Here is a 23,316-nt window from a genome sequence, read left to right as displayed (position 1 = left end):
AACTAGTGTTAGATGATGTAAACATTGATCAAACGAGTCACCAAAGACAGAAAAATCATCCATAAAGACTTCAAGGAATCGTTCCACCATATCAGAAAAAATGCTCAACATGCATCGTTGAAATGTAGCAGGTGCATTACATAATCCAAATGGCATTCTCCTATATGCAAATGTGCCAAAAGGGCAAGTGAAAGTAGTTTTCTCTTGATCTTTTGGTGCTATGGGAATCTGATTATATCCTAAGTAACCATCTAGAAAGCAATAAAATTCATGGCCTGCTAATCTATCAAGCATTTGATCAATAAATGGTAAAGGAAAATGGTCTTTACGTGTGACAGAATTCAATTTTCTATAATCAATGCATACACGCCATCCTGTAGTTACTCTAGTGGGTATCAATTCATTATCTGCATTCGTAACTACTGTGACTCCTGACTTTTTGGGGACAACTTGTACAGGACTGACCCATGAACTATCAGAAATTGGGTAAATGATACCTGCGTCTAATAGCTTAAGGACTTCTGTTCTAACAACTTCTTTCATATTAGGATTTAACCGACGTTGCATTTCCCTAGTAGATTTAGCATTTTCATCAAGGTGAATGTAATGCATGCAGTCTACTGGGTTTATACCTTTGATGTCTGCTATGGTCCATCCTAATGCCCCTTTATGCTCTTTTAAAACATCCAACAACTTACCTTTTTGTTCGTCATTGAGGGATGATGAGATGATTACCGGCAGAGTGCTTTCTTCTCCCAAAAACGCATATTCCAAAGTGTTGGGCAATGGTTTGAGCTCGAGTTTCGGTGGTGATTCTGATGATGGAATGAGTTGCTTCTCTGATGGTGCTAGTTGTTCAACTCTTGACTTCCATTTATTAGTGTCCATAGATGGTGCTGAGTCAAGCAGGGCGTTGACCTCATCAACCGATCTGTCAATATCAAAATCAAAACCAAAGTGAGTTAAACATGTTTGTAAAGGATCACCACTAAGGTTTGAAAGAAAAGTGTCATCAACTAATGCTTCAATTAAATCCACATCAACAATTCCATCATCTGCACTGTGAGGTTGTTTGGCAATGTTGAAGATGTTCAGCTCCATAGTCATGTTGCCGAAGGACAACTGCATATTTCCAGTTCTACATTGAATGTGAGCATCCGCAGTTGCCAAGAAAGGTCGGCCTAGAATAATGGGGATGTGCTTCCTTGAATCCTGTATTGGTTGAGTGTCAATTACAATGAAATCAACAGGAAAATAAAACTTGTCTACCTGGATAAGCACGTCCTCCACAATACCACGAGGTATTTTCGTGGACCGATCTGCAAGCTGTAACACCACTGGAGTTGGGTGTAATTCTCCCAGTCCAAGTTTCACGAATACAGAGTAAGGCAAAAGATTTACACTAGCTCCTAAATCCAACAAAGCATTCTCAATTGTGTGGTTCCCTATACTACATGAGATAGTGGGGGAGCCAGGGTCTTTGCATTTTAAAGGAATTTTATGTTGGAGTATAGAACTAACATTTTCTGTTAAAAATGCCTTCTTTTGAACATGCATATTTCTCTTTTTAGTACAAAGGTCTTTAAGAAACTTGGCATAAGATGGAACTTGTTTAATAGCATCAAGCAAAGGGATATTAACACTTACCTGTTTGAAGATTTCGAGAATCTCACCTGTGGATTTTCCCTTTTTTCCTTTCGCTAACCTTTGAGGAAATGGAGCTTTCGGAACGTATTCTCGTGGGTTGGTTTCTTCTTTCTCCTCCGGTGATGAGTCTTCAACATTCACAGGTACAATTTGATTTTCTTTTGTCACCGGCATCTCCACTTTGTTGTCGACTTCCTTTCCTTTTCGCAAGGTCATTACTGCTTTGACCTCTCCATGCTGCTGTGGTGAACTGGTACTTGCTTCATGCACTCCTTTAGGGTTAGGCACTGGTTGACTTGGAAACTTACCTTTCTCAACGGTCATTGCCAAGGTCTGAACTGAAGAAGCAAGTTGTCCCACCATCTTCTCGAGGCTTGAAACTGATTGAGCTTGTGAGTTGAAGCCTGCTCTCAACTCATTTCGTAGTCCATCAATGGTGCGGTTCTGTTGCTCAATCGTGGAGTGAGTAACATTCCTGAAACTCTGGAATGCATCCTCCCATGGTCTAGGTTGAGAGTAATTCTGGTTCTGATTGTATGGTCTAAATGGTGGCTGAGAGGCTTGAGGAGTTTGAGAAATTTGTTGCATTGGTGGAGCTGGAGCTGCTGGTCCATTCTGTTGGAATCCTTGAGACCATGAAAAATTAGGGTGATCTCTCCATCCAGGGTTATATGTGTTGGAGTATGGGTTGTAATTTGATGGCTTTCTCATTACACCTATGGCATTGGCTTGATCTGAGTATGAGTCATGGTCATGTGGTTCTGTTGATTTAGCAGTCGATAATGATGCTATTTGTCGAGCAAGACCTTCAACCATCTCCTTGACTTCTTTGATTCCCGAAGTTGACTCGCCAATGTGAACCTCGTTCACTCCTTTAATCCTTCTAGTATTCCTGAGTGATCGACTCCGTTGTTGGGAATTGTCCGCTTGTCGCTGGAAGAATTCCCAAATTTCTGACGCACTTTTTGACATTAGCTCTCCTCCACTTGTTGCCATTAGCCATTCTTGCACATTTGGTTGTAATCCCTCCAAAAAGTATTGGCATTGATGCCATTTCTCGTACCCATGATGTGGACACTTCAAGAGTAGCCCATTGAATCGCTCCCATGTTTCGAAAAATTGCTCGTCCTCTCTCTGGGTAAACTCCGAGATTTCCCTGCGAATAGCGTTGGTTTTATGCACTGGGAAATATTTATTCAAAAATTTCGTTACCATTTGTTCCCATGATGAAATGCTATTAGCAGGTAAAGTATTTAACCATGAACGAGCTCTATCTTTTAAAGAAAATGGGAATAGTCTAAGTTTAACATCATCATCTGAAAAATTCTCATATTTGAATGTTTGACAAATGGCATGAAAATCATTCAAATGATTATATGGATCCTCATTTTCTAGGCCATAAAATGTAGGGAGACAATTTAACACACTAGGTTTTAATTCAAAACTCCTAGCAGCTACATTTGGGTATCTTATGCATGACGTGCTCAAATTAGCTAAGGGACTAAAATAGTCCTTAAATGGCCTCTCCTGTGGTGCTTGTAAATCCATTTTATTTTTAACGTGTTTGTGTGTGCGAAGTGTTTTTTCTAATTCAAGGTCTATAGGTTCAAGATTAGGTAATAATGACCTACGACCATGCATGCAAAATAAATAAAATAAAAATAAAGATGCAAACAAAACAAAAAATAAAGATGGGAACAAAACAAATAAAAATAAAGAAGAGTGAGAAATTACGATACTAACCTTATTGCGCTATTACAACCTTTCTATAAAAATACACAAAAATAAATACGTGAAAGAAATTAACTAAAAATTAAATTAATTAAAATAAAATAAAATAAAGAAAAATAAATTGAAAATTAAATTACAAAATGTTAAAGAAGAGAAAAAGAAAAGAAATACTAACCGTTATATGTAGATTCACTTTTTTTTTCTTTTTTTTAATTAAAAATAAATAAATAAAAGAAATTATTCACAAAAATTAATTCTATGAATTAAAATTACTTACCTCCCCGGCAACGGCGCCAAAAACTTGTTGTGCAAATTTTAATGTACTCGCAAGCGCACGAATCTATTGTAGTATAGATCTATGGTGACGAGTGTCGATCCCACGAGGAGGTGGATTTTAATTGTGTAGAATTAATTTTGTAAATGGGTGATTGGATTTATGGTGGAAATGATTTGGAATATGCTAAAACTTAAATTAAAATGGCGAGGATAAATTCTAAAATTGGTATTGAAATGGCGAGAATAAATTCTAAAATTGGTATTGAAATGGCGAGAATAAATTGACGAGAATTATATTGAAATGACGTACTTGGGTATCTGGATCCGTATCAACATGCATCATGGGCTAAATAATCTGTATTAATGCTAATTAAATCATGAGGGGGGAATCCACACCTCATGAACCACGCTCTAATCAATATGGTGCTAAGGGCTTATCGTGCCAAATAATAATAACCTTATACTAGAGAGCCGGTGTAACCAAGGCGGTATCTAGACAAGACTATTATTATTTGTCGACGAGAAGTCAAAACATCCACAAAAATTAGAGGGGAAGAGAAAATAAATTTACCAAATTAAGCCCATGACACATGTTGAGACTTCACCTTCAACCCAAGCTTGAAAGAAAATTAGCCACTCATAGTTGAACTAGGGGCAAAATGGGAATTTATTAAAATATGAAGAAAATACAAGATGGAGAGGGAATTACAGAAAATGGATCCCAAAAATGGATTCAGAGATATCAAATTAGGGGGGGGAGGCCCCCTTTTTATAGATACATGGAGTAAATCATGGCCATCGGATTAAAAACAATTTGGACGCTCAGGATTGCGCCACGTCATCAGTCAACAGTCCACGGTTTGACCACGCGGATGAACAGTAACACGGTTTGACCCGACTTTGAACAGTAACGCGGTTTGACCCGGATGAACAGTAACGCGGTTTGGTTGAAAATAATCCTGTGTGATGCATGCACCGTACGCAAGATTTTTCGTCCACTAATATGCTGCCACGTCACCATCAACAGTACATAAGAATTTTAGTCCAACAGGATCGTGACACCTAATCAGTCAATGCCACATCATCGGTCAATGCCACGTCATCATCCGTCTATGTGAACAGTGTCGTGAACAGTAACGTAGACAGTACCGTACGCGTGAATAGTACCGTACATGTGAATAGTGCCATTTTTCCTTTTATGCTCCTCCTAAGGTTTTTGACCGTCCTGAGTTCAAAAGTGATGTCCGTTTTGCCGTCTGATTTCTCCTTTATTGTGAAATGACTATAATGCCCCTAAAATACATAAAATACTTAATTAAAATAAAACACATGTAATTAAATCACAAGAAGGTTAAATACATAAAAGTAAGGGTTGTTAGTAAGACTTGAAATGTAAAATGACGGTTTTCTCCTTTATAAATATGCATTTTCTAACACTCAACACTTAGCTTATTGTTTCCTATTCCTGCTATTGTACACTGGAGAAAGGAAGAAGAAAGAATAATCTCTCTAAGGAGCAGAATGAAGGCATGCAAAAGGTGAGAAGATAGCTTCACATCCGATGCAAAAAAGAAAAGGGTGTCTTAATGGGCAGTCCATGTCATTTGGATAAGAGTTTTGCTATTTGAACTCTTGGATACAAAGGGATGACAGAAATGTGGGTCCCTTTGTTTGTTGCTTCAACTCCATTCATCATCCTTTGTCTGTTACTTTTTTCATTTAAAAATAAAATAATCAAAAGAAAATATTAAAATAATGAAAAGGAAACTACAGAAGTAACGAAAAGAGATGACAATAGCATCATTTTTTTACAATTAATTTTTCTTGTTCTCCTCTCTCTCTCTCTCTCTCTCTCTCTCTCCATCTCTCACCTTTCGTTTAACGTGAGCCATCTGCATTTAACAAGAAAAAATCAGTTCCCTCTCTGCATCTCGCTTATCACAAGGAAGAAGTTAGATCTGGATATGCAAACAGAGGCAACTTGATAAAATTGGTACCGGTTAATTGATAAGTTTGTGACTCTCATTACATTCAAATAAAATTTTTGTTATGTTCTATATATTTAAATGGTTAGAATATTTAATTTAAATTGTGAAAATTCGTAGATTTTTGCTTTTTATATATTTAAATTGTTATGAATTGTTATGATTTTTTTAAAATTTAAATGGTTGGAAATAATGGAATAAATCATAACAATTTCTGAATGTGTTTTATATATGTTAGGTTTTTTTTTTAATTTAAATGGCTGAAAATAATGGAATAAATTATAACAATTTCTGAGTGTGTTTTATAGATGTTAGGATTTTTCTTAATTTAAATGGCTGGAAATAATGGAATAAATTATAACAATTTCTAAATGTGTTTTATATATGTTAGGATTTTTTTAATTTAAATTGCTGAAAATAATGGAATAAATTATAACAATTTCTGGATGTGTTTTATATATTTAAGTTGTTAGAATTTTATAATTTAAATTGCCGGAGATAATGGAATAAATTATAAAAATTTGTGGATGTACATGTTTTATATATTTAAATTGTTATGAATTTTCGTTACTGGACAAAAATGTTATGTAAGTTTCTTAATACAAATGTTAATTATTTTGTAGAAATGGAGATGACCAATTGTTGGGGGTCGATTTCCTCTTCCTTCCAGATGAACGGAAAGGGAAGAACGAAGGAGGGGAGTAAACTAAGGACTGGAAAATCTAGCTGGGGAGGGAGGAGATAAAAAGCTGAATTTAGACATGTTTTCTATACAATCAATTCTTTATTTTATTATTTATTATGAGCCCACGCAAAACTAAAAGAAGACTAAGAAAACACGTGAAATTATAGTAGGCACTGTGTTTCTGTCGTCATTTAATCTTCTTTTAGTTCCTTTATAATTTTCCTTTGGATAAAGCCTTGATAGTGCTGTCTGAACCCATTGGAATTGGAAGCATGAGGAAAAATAAACTATCCTCTACACGTGCTTCATTTTGGGTGCAAATATGGACAGGGAGAGTTTGGCCCAAAAAAAAAAATGGGGGAAAGAGAAATCGGTGTGATGAATTCGAGCGTGAGATGAGCTCCACGTCATTGTTTTCTTAACTGTTCTAAAGAGAATATATAAGCATATTCTTTTAAACAACAAAAAGCATATATGTGCCCTAAGGCGCTGGTGACATTATTCGTCAATGACTAAAGACATTAAGGCTCCGTTTGGTACAGTTTATTAAATAGAGCTTATAACAGTAGAGCTTATAGCAGTAGAGTTTATACCAATAGAGCTTTTGCATAAAAAGTCATTGGGTGTTTGGTTGTCAATAAAAAAAGTATTTTTAAATCATTAAACTATGTGATATTTTTTATATTATCTATTTTTAGAAAAGCTCTATAACCTCTACTCCCAAAAGCTCAAATTTTGGGCTTTTACTAATAGAGGTAAATTAGCTTATTTAAGCTAAAAAAACTCTACTAAAAAAATAACCAAACACCATAAAAATTTTAAAAAAGTGCTTATACGATTAAATAAGCACTTATGGCTCTTAAATAAGCCATACCAAACAGGCACTAAGACAGCAAAATTATTCGCTTGTCGAATTGGTCCGTGCCGATGGCCATTGTCACTGTCATGTGAATCTGCCGATTCGGCGTCAATGTCTCTAGCTTTGGCTGCATTACAATCAATTTTCTTATGTTCACACCTCCAAAGGGCTTATTAGGTTTCAATTATAAGAACTAACTTAGAAGATTGCAATCTCTACGTATTGTTGTTGAAAGCCATGTATTCAATATTTGGTGTGTGCGTGTGTGTGTGCAGTTTTAAGAATATCCTCTAATGTTTAATAATTAAGATTTTTTTTTGACATCATAAGAACACATTATGATCTATAATATGTACAAAATCATACATAGTCAACAAAATATCGATAAATTAATAAAAAAAATTAATTGTCAACCACATAATATATATTAATTAAGTTAAAGATTAATTGATCAGTAAATTATCATCCATTAACTACTAAATTATTAATTTATCAGGATATTTCTTATTTCTCCAAAATAATATAACTAATATCTTTATTGTAATTAAGCGGATTAAATTTTGATTATATGAAACTAATTATGTTTTGTTTTGATTTATTAAATTTAAAACTAATTAATTTATTTACGTTTTGTTTTAATATAGCTAATTTCTTATTTCTCCAAATCTTGGTTCAAACAATTTTATTTTCCTGCCTCCATATTTATTAAAAAATAAAAATAAATAAATCAGCGTCACATGAATGTTGTTGGTGGATGCTCCAAGACGGCCCATAAGAATGCAGGTACAAAATCCAAGTCCCTTTTCGAGGCACATTTTAAGGCCCATTACACCTAAAAATTATGGATATCATTAATACATAGATTTTAAGGTCCCCTTTTGTTTATGAATAATGATATAGTCACAAATTATTGTATAAATTTATCTTATACAAATTGATATGATATTAATTCATTGGTTGAATTAAATATCTCTTGTCCCATATGATTTATTTATATTATTTTATATTTTCATTCAACCAATGAATTAATGCCACATTAGTTTGTAGAAGAGTTTGTAGTTGTATCATTATTTTTTTTATAGAGGTACTGTAATTTTTAAGTTACTATTCTTATAAAAAATTATAATTATGAAATAAAAGTTAATAGTATATAGTAAATTAATTTTGATAAAAATAAAAAAAAAATTATATACAAGTGGTGGATTAAATCAGTTTAATTTTCAAGGCACAATAGTTAGTGTTTACCAAATACTTTAATACTATAGAATATTAAATCAATTTAACTTTCAGTTTAGAATGAAAAATGAGTACCCAACTAAAAAATTTAATTTTTAAAATAATTAAAACTACACTAAATCATATAAAAAAAACCTATAATATTTCCAGTATTTAGTAGACAATAGTTAATATAATTTGAAAGTTAAGTTAATATGATCCCATGCTTATACGATAGAACCTATTACATGTTTATTATTTTTGTTAAAATTATTATTTAAAAATCATATGTATTACACATTATCAATATTAATTTTTAAAAAAGCCATTATTGTGTATAAAAGATCGTGGGGGCCCCCTATGTTTACTTGAGCCTAAGATCAAAAGACGAACCTGTGTGAAAGCCTAAACGCATAAAGCCTTTCACGGGTTTTTGCCATCCGATAAAAGGCACTTATGTGTTCTTTGAGTTTCAGAACTAGATAATGCAATTCAATTTCTCTTCATTGTCTACCAAAACTTGGCTTCTTGTTTCCTGTTCCTGTTATTGTACGGTGGAGAGAGGAAGAAGAAGGAACAATCTCTCTTGTGGGTAGAATGAAGGCATGCAAAAGGTGAGAAGATAGCTTCGCATCCAATTCAGAAAAGAAAAGGGTGTGTTAATGGGCGGTCCATGCCATTTTTCGATAAAGCCTTGATGGTGCTGTCTGAACCCATTGGAATTGGAAGCATGGGAAAAGAAGCGGGGTGGGAACAGAAATCCTTTGCGTATCCTTCATTTTGGGTGCAAATTTGGACAAGGAGACGACTATTCGAGAGTTTCCCCAAAAAAAAGAAAAAAGAAAAGAGCGGGAAAAGAGAAATTGGTGTGATGAATTCGAGCACATGAGATGAGTTTAGGGACGGCAAAATTACCCGCCAACTAACCAACACACTTAAATCTACCTGTAAAAATCCGCTCGTTGCGGTTAATTTTACGAGTTGTAGGTGAATTTAGTGTTGAGAAAAAATTCGATGAGCACTAACGTGGGTATCCAACAACCCGCATTATTTATTTTAATTATTTTTATTTTTATGTTTATTTTAATCACAAAAATTACATTAAAAATTTTTAATCATAAATATATTCAAGTTAAAGTTTCTAATTACTAAACCTAACTTATTTCACTGTAACATATATACAATAAGTTTTTAATAAGTATAAATTTTATAATTTTTATTACTAATATTTTATTTTACTTTAATTGGTTTTGTTTGTGTTGCCTTCACGATATTGTATAAAATCTGTTTATTAATATTATTGATAATACTTGTATATTGATTAAAAGATGAAGCAATGCATTGATATTAGTGATGATGATTTGCCTACAATAAAAATATTTTGTGTTAAATTAATATATTTTGTGTATCTTTTTAATGTTGAAATTTTAATTTCTTATTTACATTGATAAAATCTAGAATTGAATATTGTTTGCGGATTTTTTAGGCTATTATTATATATTTATAGTTTGAATTGTATAATTTAAATTTTTATGTATTATTAAAAGTATTTTTTATATTCGTAATTTTAAATGAAAAAACTTGTAAAAATACGTCACGGGTTGCGGGTGAATTTAGTAATTATTAAAACCCACAGCGGGAGGTTTTTTTTTAAAAAAAACCGTTGTAGGTTTGCAGACGGATTTAATAATTTAATTTTTTAATAAATGTAAGTTTAGTAATAATAAATCCGCAGCGGACGATGTCCATTTTCATCCTCAGATGAGCTCCACGTCATTGTTTTGTTAGGTGTCCTAAGACTTTACGAGCATATTCATTTTTGTGCGCTAAGGCGGTGGGGACATTTATTTGTCTTATTATTACTGGCACGCAACTTTATGGAAGTTACAATGACTCAATGACTAAAATACATTAAGACAGCAAAAATATTCCCTTGTCGAATTGGCCCGTCCCCATGGCCATTGCCACTGTCATGTGAATGTGCTGATTTGGCGTCGATGTCTCTAGCTTTGGCTGCATTAGCATTACAATCAATTTTCTTATGTTCATACCTCCAAAGGGCTTATCAGGTTTCAATTATAAGAACTAATTTAGAAGATTGCAATCTTATGGATTGTTGATGAAAACTGTGTATTCAATATGTTCGTGTGTGTGTGCAGTTTTAAGAGTATCCTCTAATGTTTAATAATTAAGAATTGCTTTTTGACATCATAAGAGCACATTACGATGGTGTAACCCATTTGATCATTAAATTAAAAATTTTATAAGAGGTACAAAATCATACATAGTCAATAAAATTATAATTATCCTGATTTGAGAACCTGTATTTATATTTTTCATTAGAGCAGATTTTTTGGATTGAATTTTAAATCGACTCTATGAAACCAACTCTCAGCATATGTCTAATTGAGAAAAAGAAAAACGGGAAAGACAACTAATTCTACTTTTTGGACAGTATTTTCTCTAGCCATCGTTGCTTCTACTGAGTACCGACGATGTTCCATTCCATTGCTTATATGCTTACAAATTCCGCAAAAAGAATTCTCAAGACACGTAGCAAATTAAAGTCCCTGCTTGGTCCATTCACCCAAAAAGTATGCTCTCTTATGTTAAGTCACAATTAAAGATAGTGATAGATGCTTTTATCATATATATTTTTTCAGGCTGGTATAATCTCATTTGGGAATTAGATATTCTTAGAGCTAAAAAGCAAATATATTTATTATCAAGTACCCAAATCTCCGAAATATTGGTGGGCAGCAACGAAAATGCATGATTAATTAATAAAAGATCTTTCCCCAAAAGGTCTACGAGTTTGAACTTTTGAATGGTCTATGAGTTTGATTAATTAATAAAGGATCTTTCCCCAAAAGGTCTATTAGTCTATTATTAATTATTAATAATTAGTAAACATTTTATTTTTATATTTTGCCGCTTTTCTCTTTCCAGGAAAGTTGGTTGGGTGTTAGTTTCCCAGCAGCACCCATTCTTATTTTAGTCAAACTACGGAAAGGTACGGTTGAATAAAATTCAATTGATTTTTATTTTAATTTTCTTTTTGGCAATTAAAATAACTTTATTGTTTAAAATTATTTTGCTTAATTTTGTTTACCTCAACATCTTGTTATATATTTGTAATGAATCACGTTGAAACATGTGGCTGTACAATTCTAATTCTAATTCAAATCTAAATTTTATAAAAATCCGAACATTCGGGGAAAAACGAGCGCCTTGCCTTTTTTTCAATCAGCGCAACTCATCAGCTGCACTGCACGGGAGCCGACGTGCCATTTGTCTCAATTTGGTTAAGCTTGAAAAAGTTGTGTTAACCCATCTGAAGACATTATGCGAGATGCAGGAGGATCTTATGCGAACGGCTTTTACTCTTCAAATGTAAAAAAAAAAAAAAAACGAAAAATATTGGAAATATAAATGATTTGATCAGACTGATTTTCAGATAAATTTATTCGAATGATCACTTGAGTTGTGTTCGAACTTTAAAATAGTAAGAAGTTATGTTTTTAATTAAAAAAATAAATGTAATTTAAATTAATTTTTTATTTTCTTTAACCCTCTAAAATTTAAATTCGAATGATCAGTTAAATAATAACGAGAAATGAACTGTAAAATTAATTTAAGTTTACCCGCCCTATGCCTTGGAAAAACAGAAAAATGAAAGTGGATCTTTGAAGCATATTTGCACGTGTGTAGATTAGTTTACAACTTCGATATTTTCATAGAGATTTTTTTTTCTTTGATTTTTGTAAATTTTTCCAATTTAAAAAATCCAATGCACCACACGAGGTTAGTGGTGACCCCACGATTTGGACAGAGAAATCGAACGAATAATATTATTATTTTTATTAAGATGCGTCGGAAGCAGATGAGAAAGTGGCCCCCACGTATTTATTTTTGTCTTTGATATAATCCAGCGATCTCCGGCCCGTCCGACGTGATCATTGCGTCCTTCAATTTTGGGTCAATGTGGACGAATCAGCTAATCCAATTACAAAGAGATAGATCATGAATGAACTCAATTAATCGGCGAGCTGATAAAATATCATCATAACCGTCCGTTTTAGATATTAAATATTAACCGTCAGCCAAAATTGAAAGCAAAACCATGCGTCCAGCTGGCCATGGAAAGTATTAATGAAAAAGTTATTTAAGACTAATTTAGTAATACTGAAATTATATTATTATAATAATTAGTTATAAAAAAAATAAATTAAATATTTAATCATTTATTTTTTGTTATATAACATTAGGACTGCTGAACTATTGTAAAAACGTGAATAATTGAAATGAATATAACGTTAAATAAAATTTATTTATATATTTATAAATTTATGTATATATAATATTTTTATTAAGAATTTAATAATTAATAATTAAAATAAATATTTTATTTTATAAATTTAATTATTATTTCATTCTCTCAATATAATTAATAACAATAATAATATTTTTATTAATTTTTAAAAATTATTTCTAAACCTCTAAAAATAATTATCCTTAATCAAACAGCTGAAAAATGACAGAAATGCTTAGCTTATTTAATTAGGAAAAGTATTATTGCTTTTTAATAATAAAAATCCAGAATCATACGGAGACCGGTCTTGTTTTTAACTAAATTTTATGGCCAATTCCTAAGTGCTGACTTTTAAAGACTGGTTCGTTCTTGTCTCAAGTCTTCTCTCTCTCTTTCTAAATTGGAAAGGCCAAGGCCAGAGCCAAAGCCATTATACTCTTCAAACTTCCCCGTTTGCCGTTTAAACTTCTGTTCAAGTAACTGAAGCCTTCTCGTTTACGTCTCAAATTAATAATATCCCATCTTTCTTTTTCATTGTTTGAAGCCATGGACGTGAGGCTCTAGTGGGTTGTTGTTGAATCAAAAGTCAAATACTCAAATGGCTAGAAGCAGAAGAAAGAAGGGAGCTCGTTCTTTTGCTCTGAATGTAGAACAAGTTGTAGAGTTTTGGAAAAATTTATTGGAAGAGAAGCCTCTGCTTCCTTTTGTGATCCCATTGGTCCTGTTGCTTTGGGTCTTTGAGAGATGGTTCTTCTCTTTCTCCAATTGGGTTCCTCTTGCCATCGCCGTTTGGGCCACCGTTCAGGCTAGTCACTCTTTCTCTTTTGCTACATACTTCCTGCGTGTTTGGTTACTGGGTATCGGCAATTTTCTTTTGTTGTTGAAGTTGTTGACTTGATATTGTTTTTTTTTAACCTAATTTGTATGTTATTAGTCTTTTGTTTTTGGCCCTTGTTTTGGTAATTTTGATGAGAGTTTTATTAGTATGAAATGTATTGTTAGTTGAGTTTTTTTTTTTTTGCAACTCCTTAAGCTATTTTTAGAATTGTGCCAACTTTTCTATTATCCATGGTGTTTCATGTTTCATTTATTTATTTATTCTTTTTCCACTATTTTTATTTACGAATGGATTAAATTGGTAGAAAACTATACATAAACTCTTTCAACGAAAATACACTTTGTTCGTAATTTTGAAAACAAGAAGTTGACTGATCTGCTAGCTTGCTGGTGTTTGTTGTAAAATTTTAGTTGGCTAATTTTCTGGCAAGTTACATAATTTACTTAACTGTTGACAATAACGAATGTATTCTTTTTGTTCGTACCTGATGTCAATCTGCGAGGGAACTGCTTGTCAATTCATATTTGTATAGCCATCAGGAATTTTCTATGATAACTTCCATGTGCTTTGGTGCAAATTGTACCGTTGGCAGCTTAGTTTATTTTGTACTCCCAATATACACATCTCTTGTAGTGATTGACATCTATGATCTGTTGGAAAGTTCTCATTAAAAGGAGCAGTAAGTGGTATGATGAGATCTTGCAAAATGAAAATTCAATGAATTCTTGTGTTTATATTGCTGTAAAGATTCAGTAATTCCTTGCCTTTTGGGAATTTAAGGTAGGAGACAGGGAATACGAATGAGATTTTTTTTTTTTTTCTGGGTGAGGTAATTGGTCTTCTTTCTAGTTGATTGAGGTTCACTGCAAATTAATGCTCTGAACCTACTGAAAAACATTGTTTTTCTATTATATTTTCTTCTCTTTTGCTTATACTTGGTTCGGTACCCAAGCGTCCAAGGTCCTTGCTTCTGTGTCTTGGTTAACTTGCTTGGTTTGTTTTTGTTCTTATCAATTCAAATTATTTCCAGCATGGATATCAATTTACTGATAGTAACATAAACTCACTCTTATGCCTACAGTACGGGCAATATCAACATCGAAGACATGTGGAAGAGTTGAATAAGAAGTGGAATCAAATCATATTGAAAACCTCAGTATTTTTTCTTACTCTTTCATTCCTTTTTGATAATGTGCAATTCTAGATTTATTATGCTGTTTTCATTTTTATTGAAAAATATCTTTTGGAATTCTTTATACAGCCAATAACCCCACTGGAGCACTGTGAGTGGCTGAATAAACTGTTGATGGAAGTTTGGCCTGGCTACATAAATCCAAAGCTTTCAATAAGATTTTCACAAATAGTAGAGGTGCGAATATAGTGGTTGACTGTTGGTTGTTACTGAACTTATAATTTGATATTGAAGATGTACCTCCACCTTTTGCTCAAGGTCTTTCTTCTTGCCTGTATTTTTATGTTTTTGTGACACAAATGGTCATAAACTGATTCTTTTCTATTTGGTTAACATATTCAGCTGGCAATTTTCTTTAATTTACAAATGCTGAATTGGCTTTCTAGCATTTCTCAAAGCTTTCTAATTTCTTGCTGCTCATTTTTGGCCTCCCAACCAGATCATGTTTAGGATATATTCGAGTTCAATCTGATTAGTGACATGTCAATGTTAGTTACAGGTGTATTGGATCCATTTGATTTGGATTTCTTCAATAGCTTTAGATCCATTGTCATGTTCTAGAATTACGTAGACCAGGCCTATTAACTCTCATAGGTATTCTGTGTCCAAATGTTGATTTATGGGTTTAAATTTTTATTGGCTCCGTTGGTTAACTAAATTAATTACCCTCCTAAGGCACTGACCCCATTGGTTTTCTTTGATTTTTATAACTGGATTACAGTTGCTTTCTTCCTTTTTAGAAGATACTAAATAGATGGATCTAGAATATGATTGATTAATTGTTAGCATTCCTTAGGCTGAAAAAGTAAAAGAGAAGTGTTAGCATTCATTTTGTGACTACTTGGAAGGGAATTGAGAACACTTCTCTTTGTTTCTCCATATCAGTCCTTTTCTGGATCATGTTTGCAAGAAATGTTTAATCATGGAAGAAGTTTGGATCCTTACCATCTCCGATATTTTCATCCATTTTTCTATGTTTTCGTCTGAAATTTTCATGTAGTCGAATACTTCATATGAAAACACAAAATCATTTTACATTTTATTTTTTCTTATTAAATTCTTTTAACAGAATCCTCTTTTATGCAGAAACGGCTAAAGCACCGAAAACCAAGGCTTATAGTAAGTGATCTCCTATTACATGTATCCATCTGAATTATTGGCTTGACAGTAATTAAGCTTGATAGTATATGAGCTTTTCACAATAAACTTTGTGTAGCACCCTCAGGTTGTCACTTACTTTAGCCATACGGGTGAATCTCCTGTAACTGTCTGTTTAAGCATTTGACATGGGAGGACATAAGTGTTATGTCCTCAAGTGTCCAACACTTGGAACTTTTTGAGCTGATGCTAACAGCATGATATGTGTTTATTGAGTAAAAAGTAATCTTTTATGCAGGAAAAAATAGAATTGCAGGAGTTTTCACTTGGTTCGACCTCGCCTTGCTTGGGTCTGCATGGAACTCGCTGGTCATCCTCAGGTGATCAGGTTTGATTCCTGGTTTTACTTTTGAAATTCAGAAGACAGCGAGTTGATTCATTTTGTAGAATTATGTCAAATTTATGTTATCTTTCTGGATATTATTAGGTTATTTTGGAATGAGATTGATATGCCTAAGCGAGATGACCCCCTTTTTTCTTATTAAATGTCAGTGAACTAGATATAATGCTAATTTTGAGATCTATTCATCAGTTTACATTCTTTGGTTTCCCTTTTTACATGATTTATGCTTCTTAAAGCTACTTTTGTTGCTAATCCAAGAACTGAACAGCATGGATAATTTCTTTCTCAAATATTTAGGAAGATGACATGATAAGATACAGACTAGTGAATTGTCAGATAGGTTTACCAGCTTTCCGTTCTATTATTTAATGTGTTTTAAGAATAGATGGATTTTATCTGACTCCTTGAATCCATGAGAAAAGAAAAGAAAAAAATGAAACCAAAGGGGAGTCATTGAGTAGTTTTTGGGCCCCGGGGGTAGGTGGTTTGTCCTAGGCTTATAGGGTGGATAGGCCACTCTACCAAATACGCTGGTCTTTTGGTTAAACCCCAGGTAACATTTTTATTTGGATACCATTAACTTCCTGGAAAGTTTTATAATATCAGATAACGCTTAATGCATGGCCTGTCACACATTATCTGGTGCCTACTGCAGCTTGGATAGGAATGATATTGCATGGTCAAATTCTGCATGTCATATAGTTTGATATTTACGGATTATTAATATTTGCTACTGCTCCTCTCCAAACAACCCCCCCCCCCCCCCAACCCTTCTTTCTGGCTTGATAGATTACTTCTTGAATTCCAAGCTGTAAATTTTATCTTAGCTTTTGACAAGGTGTCACTTGTGCATGTTGGCAGCGGGTTATGCAATTGGGTTTTGACTGGGACGCTAATGACATAAGCATCTTGTTGCTTGCAAAGTTGGCCAAACCATTACTTGGAACTGCTAAAATTGTCATCAACAGCCTCCACATTAAGGGTGATGTATGTTGAGCCTATATTTTCTACGGCTATTCTTCTTCTTCTTTTGTTTTATTTATTTATTTTTTTACCTTTTTGAAAAGGAAAGCTGTAATGAATTTGACATTCTTATCAATTGTATGGTTTCGTTGCGAGAACTAGACATCATGGAATGAATGTTTTTTGCTTTACATTTTGGAAGAGATTATATATCCATTCTATTATCATTTCCACAATTTCTTAAAAAAGAAAAAATTGGTTTCAGTTCTAGTAAAATCTGGACAACAACCGAAGCTGTCCAACATATAAAACCTCATTTCAATGTGCCTTCTGTGTGAATATGAGCTTTTATTGAATGAAATAGCATTTTCTTGTATTTTATTTACAGTGGTCATGCTTCTATGTTCTTTGGGGATACACCTTGTAGACACTGGAGCCCAGAACTTGATGCGTGTTATTATGTTTCTTTCATTGTATCTGTCATGTTGGTAGTTTGTCCATTCGGAAAATGTCATCATGGTTTAAATCTTGATATTTGCTGTTTCTGAATTGTAGGTATGTTGTGATTTTGATTATTGTTGAATATAGCTTATTTAATTCCTTGATTTTTTTACAGCTTTTAGTGATGCCAATTCTGGAAGGGAAAGCAGTTCTATACTCATTTGTATCCATTCCAGATGTGAGAATAGGAGTTGCTTTTGGAAGTGGTGGAAGCCAATCTTTACCTGCCACGGAGCTGCCAGGCGTTTCAAATTGGCTGGTGTGTTTGCTAAATGTTTTCACCTTTATTCTGCATTTTAATTTAATTTTCTTCTTTGACCTCCATTTTAAACAGCTAAACAGTTTAGTTTGCTGCATATCTGGAATGATGGTGCTGCAATGCTGCCTTTTTCTATACAGAAAACTGGTTTTAGATATGGTTCCACAAAAGCCCCCAATTATATAGTAATTGAAGCTCATTAACATGATACTTGGTGTAACTATATGATATCTCAAATTTCAGGAAATTAGGCTGGCTATTCAATACACCTCTGCATGTAACATCCTTTAAACTATTTATAATTAGTCAATCACATTAAATAGCATTTTAATCTTTTATGCGATTGAAGATTTTTAATAAGTTTCTATTTTTATACTCAAGTTTATATTACAGAGCCTTGAAATACTATATTGCCAGCATAATAGGTTGTTACATTCCTCTATATTTTGGGTGTCACAGAGAGAGAAAAAGAAAGGGAGGGGGGGGGGGGGGGGGGGGGGGGGGGGGGATGTATGATGCAGAGATTTCTTTCAACTTTACTTCAAATTCATGTCAAGTAGCATTAGTTTTGACCATTCCCCTTTCCAATTTGTACTAATTAAACAAGAAGATGAAGTTTCTTGTTCCATTTTCTTTAAAAATCTTCATTTATTGGATCTAACCGTGTAGTTAGTTTTGAGCAATATTCCTCTTTCTCTCTCTTTCCCCAAGGATATCTCTATATATTGACTCTTATCAACCTCTCTAGTGTTGCAAAATTTGATAAAAAGCCTTATTGTGCTTCGGATGACTTAATGGACTAGATAAGCTGAATGAGAATAATCCCATGTCCAATACTCATCTGTAAGTCCTAAGCAGAGCCAGTTTTCCATGCACCCCAAGGCCTTTCATAGGATTTAGTTTAGAATTTTATCTACTGAGTTTGGAGCAACATTTTTCTTTCTTGTTCATTCCATATTTAGCATATGCACTCCAACATACAGATTTGAGTGGCATATTAAGCTACAATTATTTGGAGAATGCTGATTTTTGGTGATCCTATAATTTGTTTTTTCATTTGCTTCATGCAGGCTAGACTTATTAATGAGACCTTAGTTAAGACATTGGTTGAACCTCGCCGCCGTTGTTACTCTTTGCCAGCAGTGGATTTGAGGAAAAAGGCTGTTGGTGGTATTGTTTATGTGAGAGTCATTTCTGCGAGTAAACTTTCCAGAAGTAGTTTGAGAGGAAGTCCATCAAGAAGGCAACAAAACTACTCCGCAGACAGCAGTTTAGAAGAGCATTATGAGGATAAAGATTTGACAACTTTTGTGGAGATTGAACTTGAAGAGTTAACCAGGAGAACAGCTGCTAGACCAGGCTCAGATCCTAGATGGGATTCAATGTTTAATATGGTCTTACATGAAGAAACTGGAACTGTTCGATTCAATCTTTATGAGTGTATTCCTGGCCATGTCAAGTATGATTATCTGACAAGTTGCGAAGTGAAGGTATGGTATTATGTGTTACTGTAGGTGGTTTCTTAGTGTCAATTGGAATGCATCACAGCATGTTCTGTACAAAAGCCAAAAATTAGATCATGAGCTCTTTTCACTGAATTTACATTGTAGTGTTTGTTTTCCTATATGATATGTTTAAATTGTTTAACAATATATCAATTATAGGCTCAGACATCTTATAACCTGTAATTGTTTTCTAAGCTTGTCTTCATTTTCCGCCATCACTCAACAAACTTCCTAAAATAAAATAAATTATTGGAAAGTAGCTACAAGACCATTTTGTAAATTAAGAATGCACAATTTCTGTGTTCAATTCTGCTAGCTTTCAAATAATTCTATGCATATTGCAAACTAGGTAATTTATCATTATATGGTATCAACTAAGTTAATCTTTCGTTTTCGGCCTTGTGTGCAGATGAAGTATGTTGCAGACGATTCAACAACATTTTGGGCAATAGGACCCGACTCCGGCATAATAGCCAAGCATGCTGAGTTCTGCGGAGATGAAGTTGAGATGACAGTTCCTTTTGAGGGGGTCAATTCTGGGGAGGTATAAATCACATGTTTTCTTAGCAAGTTATAATTGGCGCTAAGATTCCACCCATAACAGATTAGCAGTCATCTTGGTGAAAAACTGAAGTAAGATCAAGCCGTCTTTTGCTGCGTGAATCACCAGTGAATCTATTGTGCTTTCTTGCCAATTACCAGATTAGCAGCAGACTAACTAAACAGTTTTATGCAATTACTTGACTTGTTTTCTGTCACAATCTGACAGACTGATGTTCTCTCCCATAAGAACGTATGTTTGGGTGTCCCACCTGCTTTTTGGATCCAAGGATTGCTTTTAGGACTTCAACTATTAAAAAACAACAAATTCCATAAATTTTTGTTTTAGTTATCATTAAATTAATGATACATGACTCATTCAGTTGGCAGCATGCAAATATATGGACAGGTGTAACGTAAATTTTTCTTGTTCATATGTGTTTTGCAGTTGACAGTGAGGCTTGTGCTGAAGGAGTGGCAATTTTCTGATGGTTCTCATAGCTTGAATAACTTCCATTCCGGCTCTCAGCAATCGCTTAGTGGGTCGTCAAATTTTATTTCAAGGACTGGAAGAAAGATTAATGTAACTGTTGTAGAAGGAAAAGACCTTATGCCAAAAGACAAATCTGGAAAGTGTGACCCATATGTTAAACTGCAATATGGCAAGGTAAGGTTTTCTTATCTACCCTTGAGACTGTAGTCTGGTCTGATGCTAAGGTTACAAATTTTGCTAGGTCATTTGTGATTCATTCTATATGTGTAATAATTATGACAAGTCGTGCTTATGATGTGAACATTCCTTTCAGATTGTCCAAAGAACAAGGACTGCACATTCACCTAATCATGTCTGGAATCAGAAGTTTGAGCTTGACGAGATAGGTGGTGGTGAATGCCTTATGGTAAAATGCTACAATGAAGAAATATTTGGAGATGAAAACATGGGTAGTGCACGAGTAAATTTGGAAGGGCTTGTAGAAGGGTCAGTTAGAGATATATGGGTCCCCCTTGAAAAAGTAAATACAGGAGAACTAAGGCTTCAAATAGAAGCTGTGAGAGTTGATGACAACGAAGGATCAAGGGTATGTTTTTACTATTGGAAAATAAAGGAACTGTTTTATTCTTTACCGAAAAGGAAAAGAAGAATCGGTAATAAATGGAAATAAAAACTCTGAATGCATTAGAAATTTTGGTCCGAGTTCCTAATCTGAATATTTGTTTTATGGATTATTCAGCGAATGTGCATGCATGATCATGATTGTTTGCTCAGATTGTGGCTAGGAATGGCTGTTTTCTAGCTGATTTTCTTGCATGGTAATAGAAAATCAGGTTTTGAAGCTTAGGTTTATTTTGAGCCTGATGGTTACATATAATCGTAGTTCAATGGGACCAATGTCCATAATGTTTTGGCACTGGTTATTGACAACCTTTTGGTTGAAGAATGCTCGTTCCAATATATTCATTTTCTTCCTTTCCCTTGAATATTTTCAGGGTCAAAACATAGGTTCTGGCAATGGCTGGATTGAACTTGTTATTGTTGAAGCGAGAGACCTCGTTGCTGCTGATCTCAGGGGAACAAGTGATCCATATGTTAAAGTGCAGTATGGAGACTTGAAGAAGAGAACAAAGGTAAGGACACCTTATTCATGATTAAGAAAATGACATTGCTCTAATCATAGTTTCATTGGATAGTTTTTTATCAGTAGAATTTTGCTATGATATGACTACTGGCTCTGTGAAAATGGATATAAAACTTTCATTTTCTTTTATTGGTTATTAATATGTACTCTTATCCTGTTTATAGCAAAGAACTTGTATATAGCCTTCCTTCTTCTTCCCCCATCATTTGCATGTAATTGTTCAACGCATGCCTAATACCCAGCTGTGAAATCCACTCCAATGATTTTCACATTGCAGTTTCATCAAATTTGGTGGATATTAACATATATAATTTTCAAATTCCATAGCTTAATCAATACAATATGCATTCTTCCCAGATACATGTATTTCATCCTTCTATTTTCTCCCATAGGATCTTCTGCAAATATGTTAATTTGATTAATGATCTGGTAGCTTACCGTGGCTTGCCTTTCAGGTCATATTCAAAACTCTAAATCCTCAATGGCATCAAACCTTAGAGTTCCCTGATGATGGCAGTCCCCTGACACTGCATGTGAGAGACCACAATGCATTACTGGCTTCATCAAGTATCGGTGATTGTGTTGTTGAATATCAGAGATTGCCTCCAAATCAGATGGCTGACAAGTGGATACCTCTCCAAGGAGTGAGAAAGGGGGAAATTCACGTTCTAATAACAAGAAAAGTTCCAGAACTAGATAAGAGAACCAGTATGGATTCCGATTCATCTTCAACTAGAGCACACAAAATTTCTAGCCAGGTGAGACTGATATAGATACATATATACATTGGGTATACTGTTGATTATTAGAAGATTTTGTTTCTGACAAAGATATATGTTGCATGCCATTATCTCATAAGTTGCATAATACCCCTGCAAATCTCCCTTTATATATACTTGGTGAAAATTACATGCGTTTGGATAAATGATAATCTGATGTAACGCCTAGCATCTTATAAGGGAACAGAAATATAAAAAAGATATGCATCACTCCAATTTATTATGAACAGCTTTGCTTCGTCATAGATTAACCTTGCTTTTTGTTTCAGCCTCTGAATCTTTACATATGTTTTTTTCTCTGAGTCTTTTTCAGATGAAACAAATGATGGTCAAATTTCAATCATTGATCGATGATGACAATCTGGAAGAGCTTTCAACTGCTTTGAGCGAGCTGGAAACTCTTGAAGACTCACAAGAAGAGTACATGGTACAGCTCGAAACTGAACAGATGCTTCTACTTAACAAGATAAAGGAACTTGGTCAGGAAATTATTAACTCATCACCTTCCATTAATAGAAGATCTCCTGGAAATGGAGCCATACCTTATTAAGTGTTTGATTATTTTTCTCTTAATGTAATTTTGCACATACAAATTGTATCAGATAGATAATGTACATGGGCCCCAACCGATATGTCCTTGTAGTTTACACCCACATATAATAAATAGTTTTAGCAGCAAATGAAGGGATTGGCTGTTAATCCCTTTTTCTGTCATACACGTATTTTTTAGTTCGCCATACATCTCCAAGAGGATGAACAATAAAGAGTAGAGGATTATTCTATTGAATAGGAAAGCATCGAGTGTTATGCTCTATTTTTTATAAAATTTTATAGCATTTTGTTTATAAAAGCGATGCCAATATCAATATTAGAAGTCAATGATTGTGAATA

General features: G+C 33.8%; 1 protein-coding gene and 1 non-coding gene across 4 annotated transcripts; both read left to right on the top strand.

The window, feature by feature from the left end:
• Positions 1-2,707: 2,707 nt before the first annotated feature.
• Positions 2,708-2,811, top strand: LOC127901671 (small nucleolar RNA R71). Its single transcript, XR_008053915.1, has one exon. It is a non-coding gene; the product is annotated as a small nucleolar RNA R71 (small nucleolar RNA).
• A 10,231-nt stretch (positions 2,812-13,042) lies between these two features.
• On the top strand, positions 13,043-23,245 carry LOC102629121 (uncharacterized). Of its 3 annotated transcripts, XM_006485734.4 has the most exons (14): positions 13,043-13,515; positions 14,630-14,704; positions 14,810-14,917; positions 15,827-15,859; positions 16,137-16,226; positions 17,103-17,228; positions 17,821-17,964; positions 19,035-19,454; positions 19,879-20,013; positions 20,458-20,676; positions 20,816-21,088; positions 21,498-21,635; positions 22,102-22,404; positions 22,739-23,245. In XM_006485734.4, the coding sequence occupies exons 1-14, from the start codon at positions 13,309-13,311 to the stop codon at positions 22,973-22,975; spliced, it is 2,508 nt and encodes an 835-aa protein (XP_006485797.2). In that variant the 5' UTR covers positions 13,043-13,308; the 3' UTR covers positions 22,976-23,245. The 3 variants fall into 3 exon arrangements, with proteins under 3 accessions (XP_006485797.2, XP_024956906.2, XP_024956905.2); XM_025101138.2 differs by lacking the exons at positions 13,043-13,515; positions 14,630-14,704 and having other exon boundaries at positions 16,137-16,218; XM_025101137.2 differs by lacking the exons at positions 13,043-13,515; positions 14,630-14,704; positions 14,810-14,917 and adding an exon at positions 14,960-14,998.
• Positions 23,246-23,316: the final 71 nt, after the last annotated feature.

The sequence above is a fragment of the Citrus sinensis genome, chromosome 3, assembly GCF_022201045.2.
Source record: "Citrus sinensis cultivar Valencia sweet orange chromosome 3, DVS_A1.0, whole genome shotgun sequence".
NCBI classification, from domain to species: Eukaryota; Viridiplantae; Streptophyta; class Magnoliopsida; order Sapindales; family Rutaceae; genus Citrus; species Citrus sinensis.
Note: the sequence above shows the minus strand (reverse complement) of the source record. Positions and strands in the feature narration are given on the sequence as shown.

Coding starts and splice junctions, on each gene's coding strand:
- LOC102629121 (XM_006485734.4), top strand. CDS start 13,309: ATGGCTAGAAGCAGAAGAAAGAAGGGAGCTCGTTCTTTTGCTCTGAAT. Junction 17,229..17,820: donor GCCTCCACATTAAGGGTGAT/GTATGTTGAGCC, acceptor ATTTTTTTACAG/CTTTTAGTGATGCCAATTCT. Junction 21,636..22,101: donor ACTTGAAGAAGAGAACAAAG/GTAAGGACACCT, acceptor CTTGCCTTTCAG/GTCATATTCAAAACTCTAAA.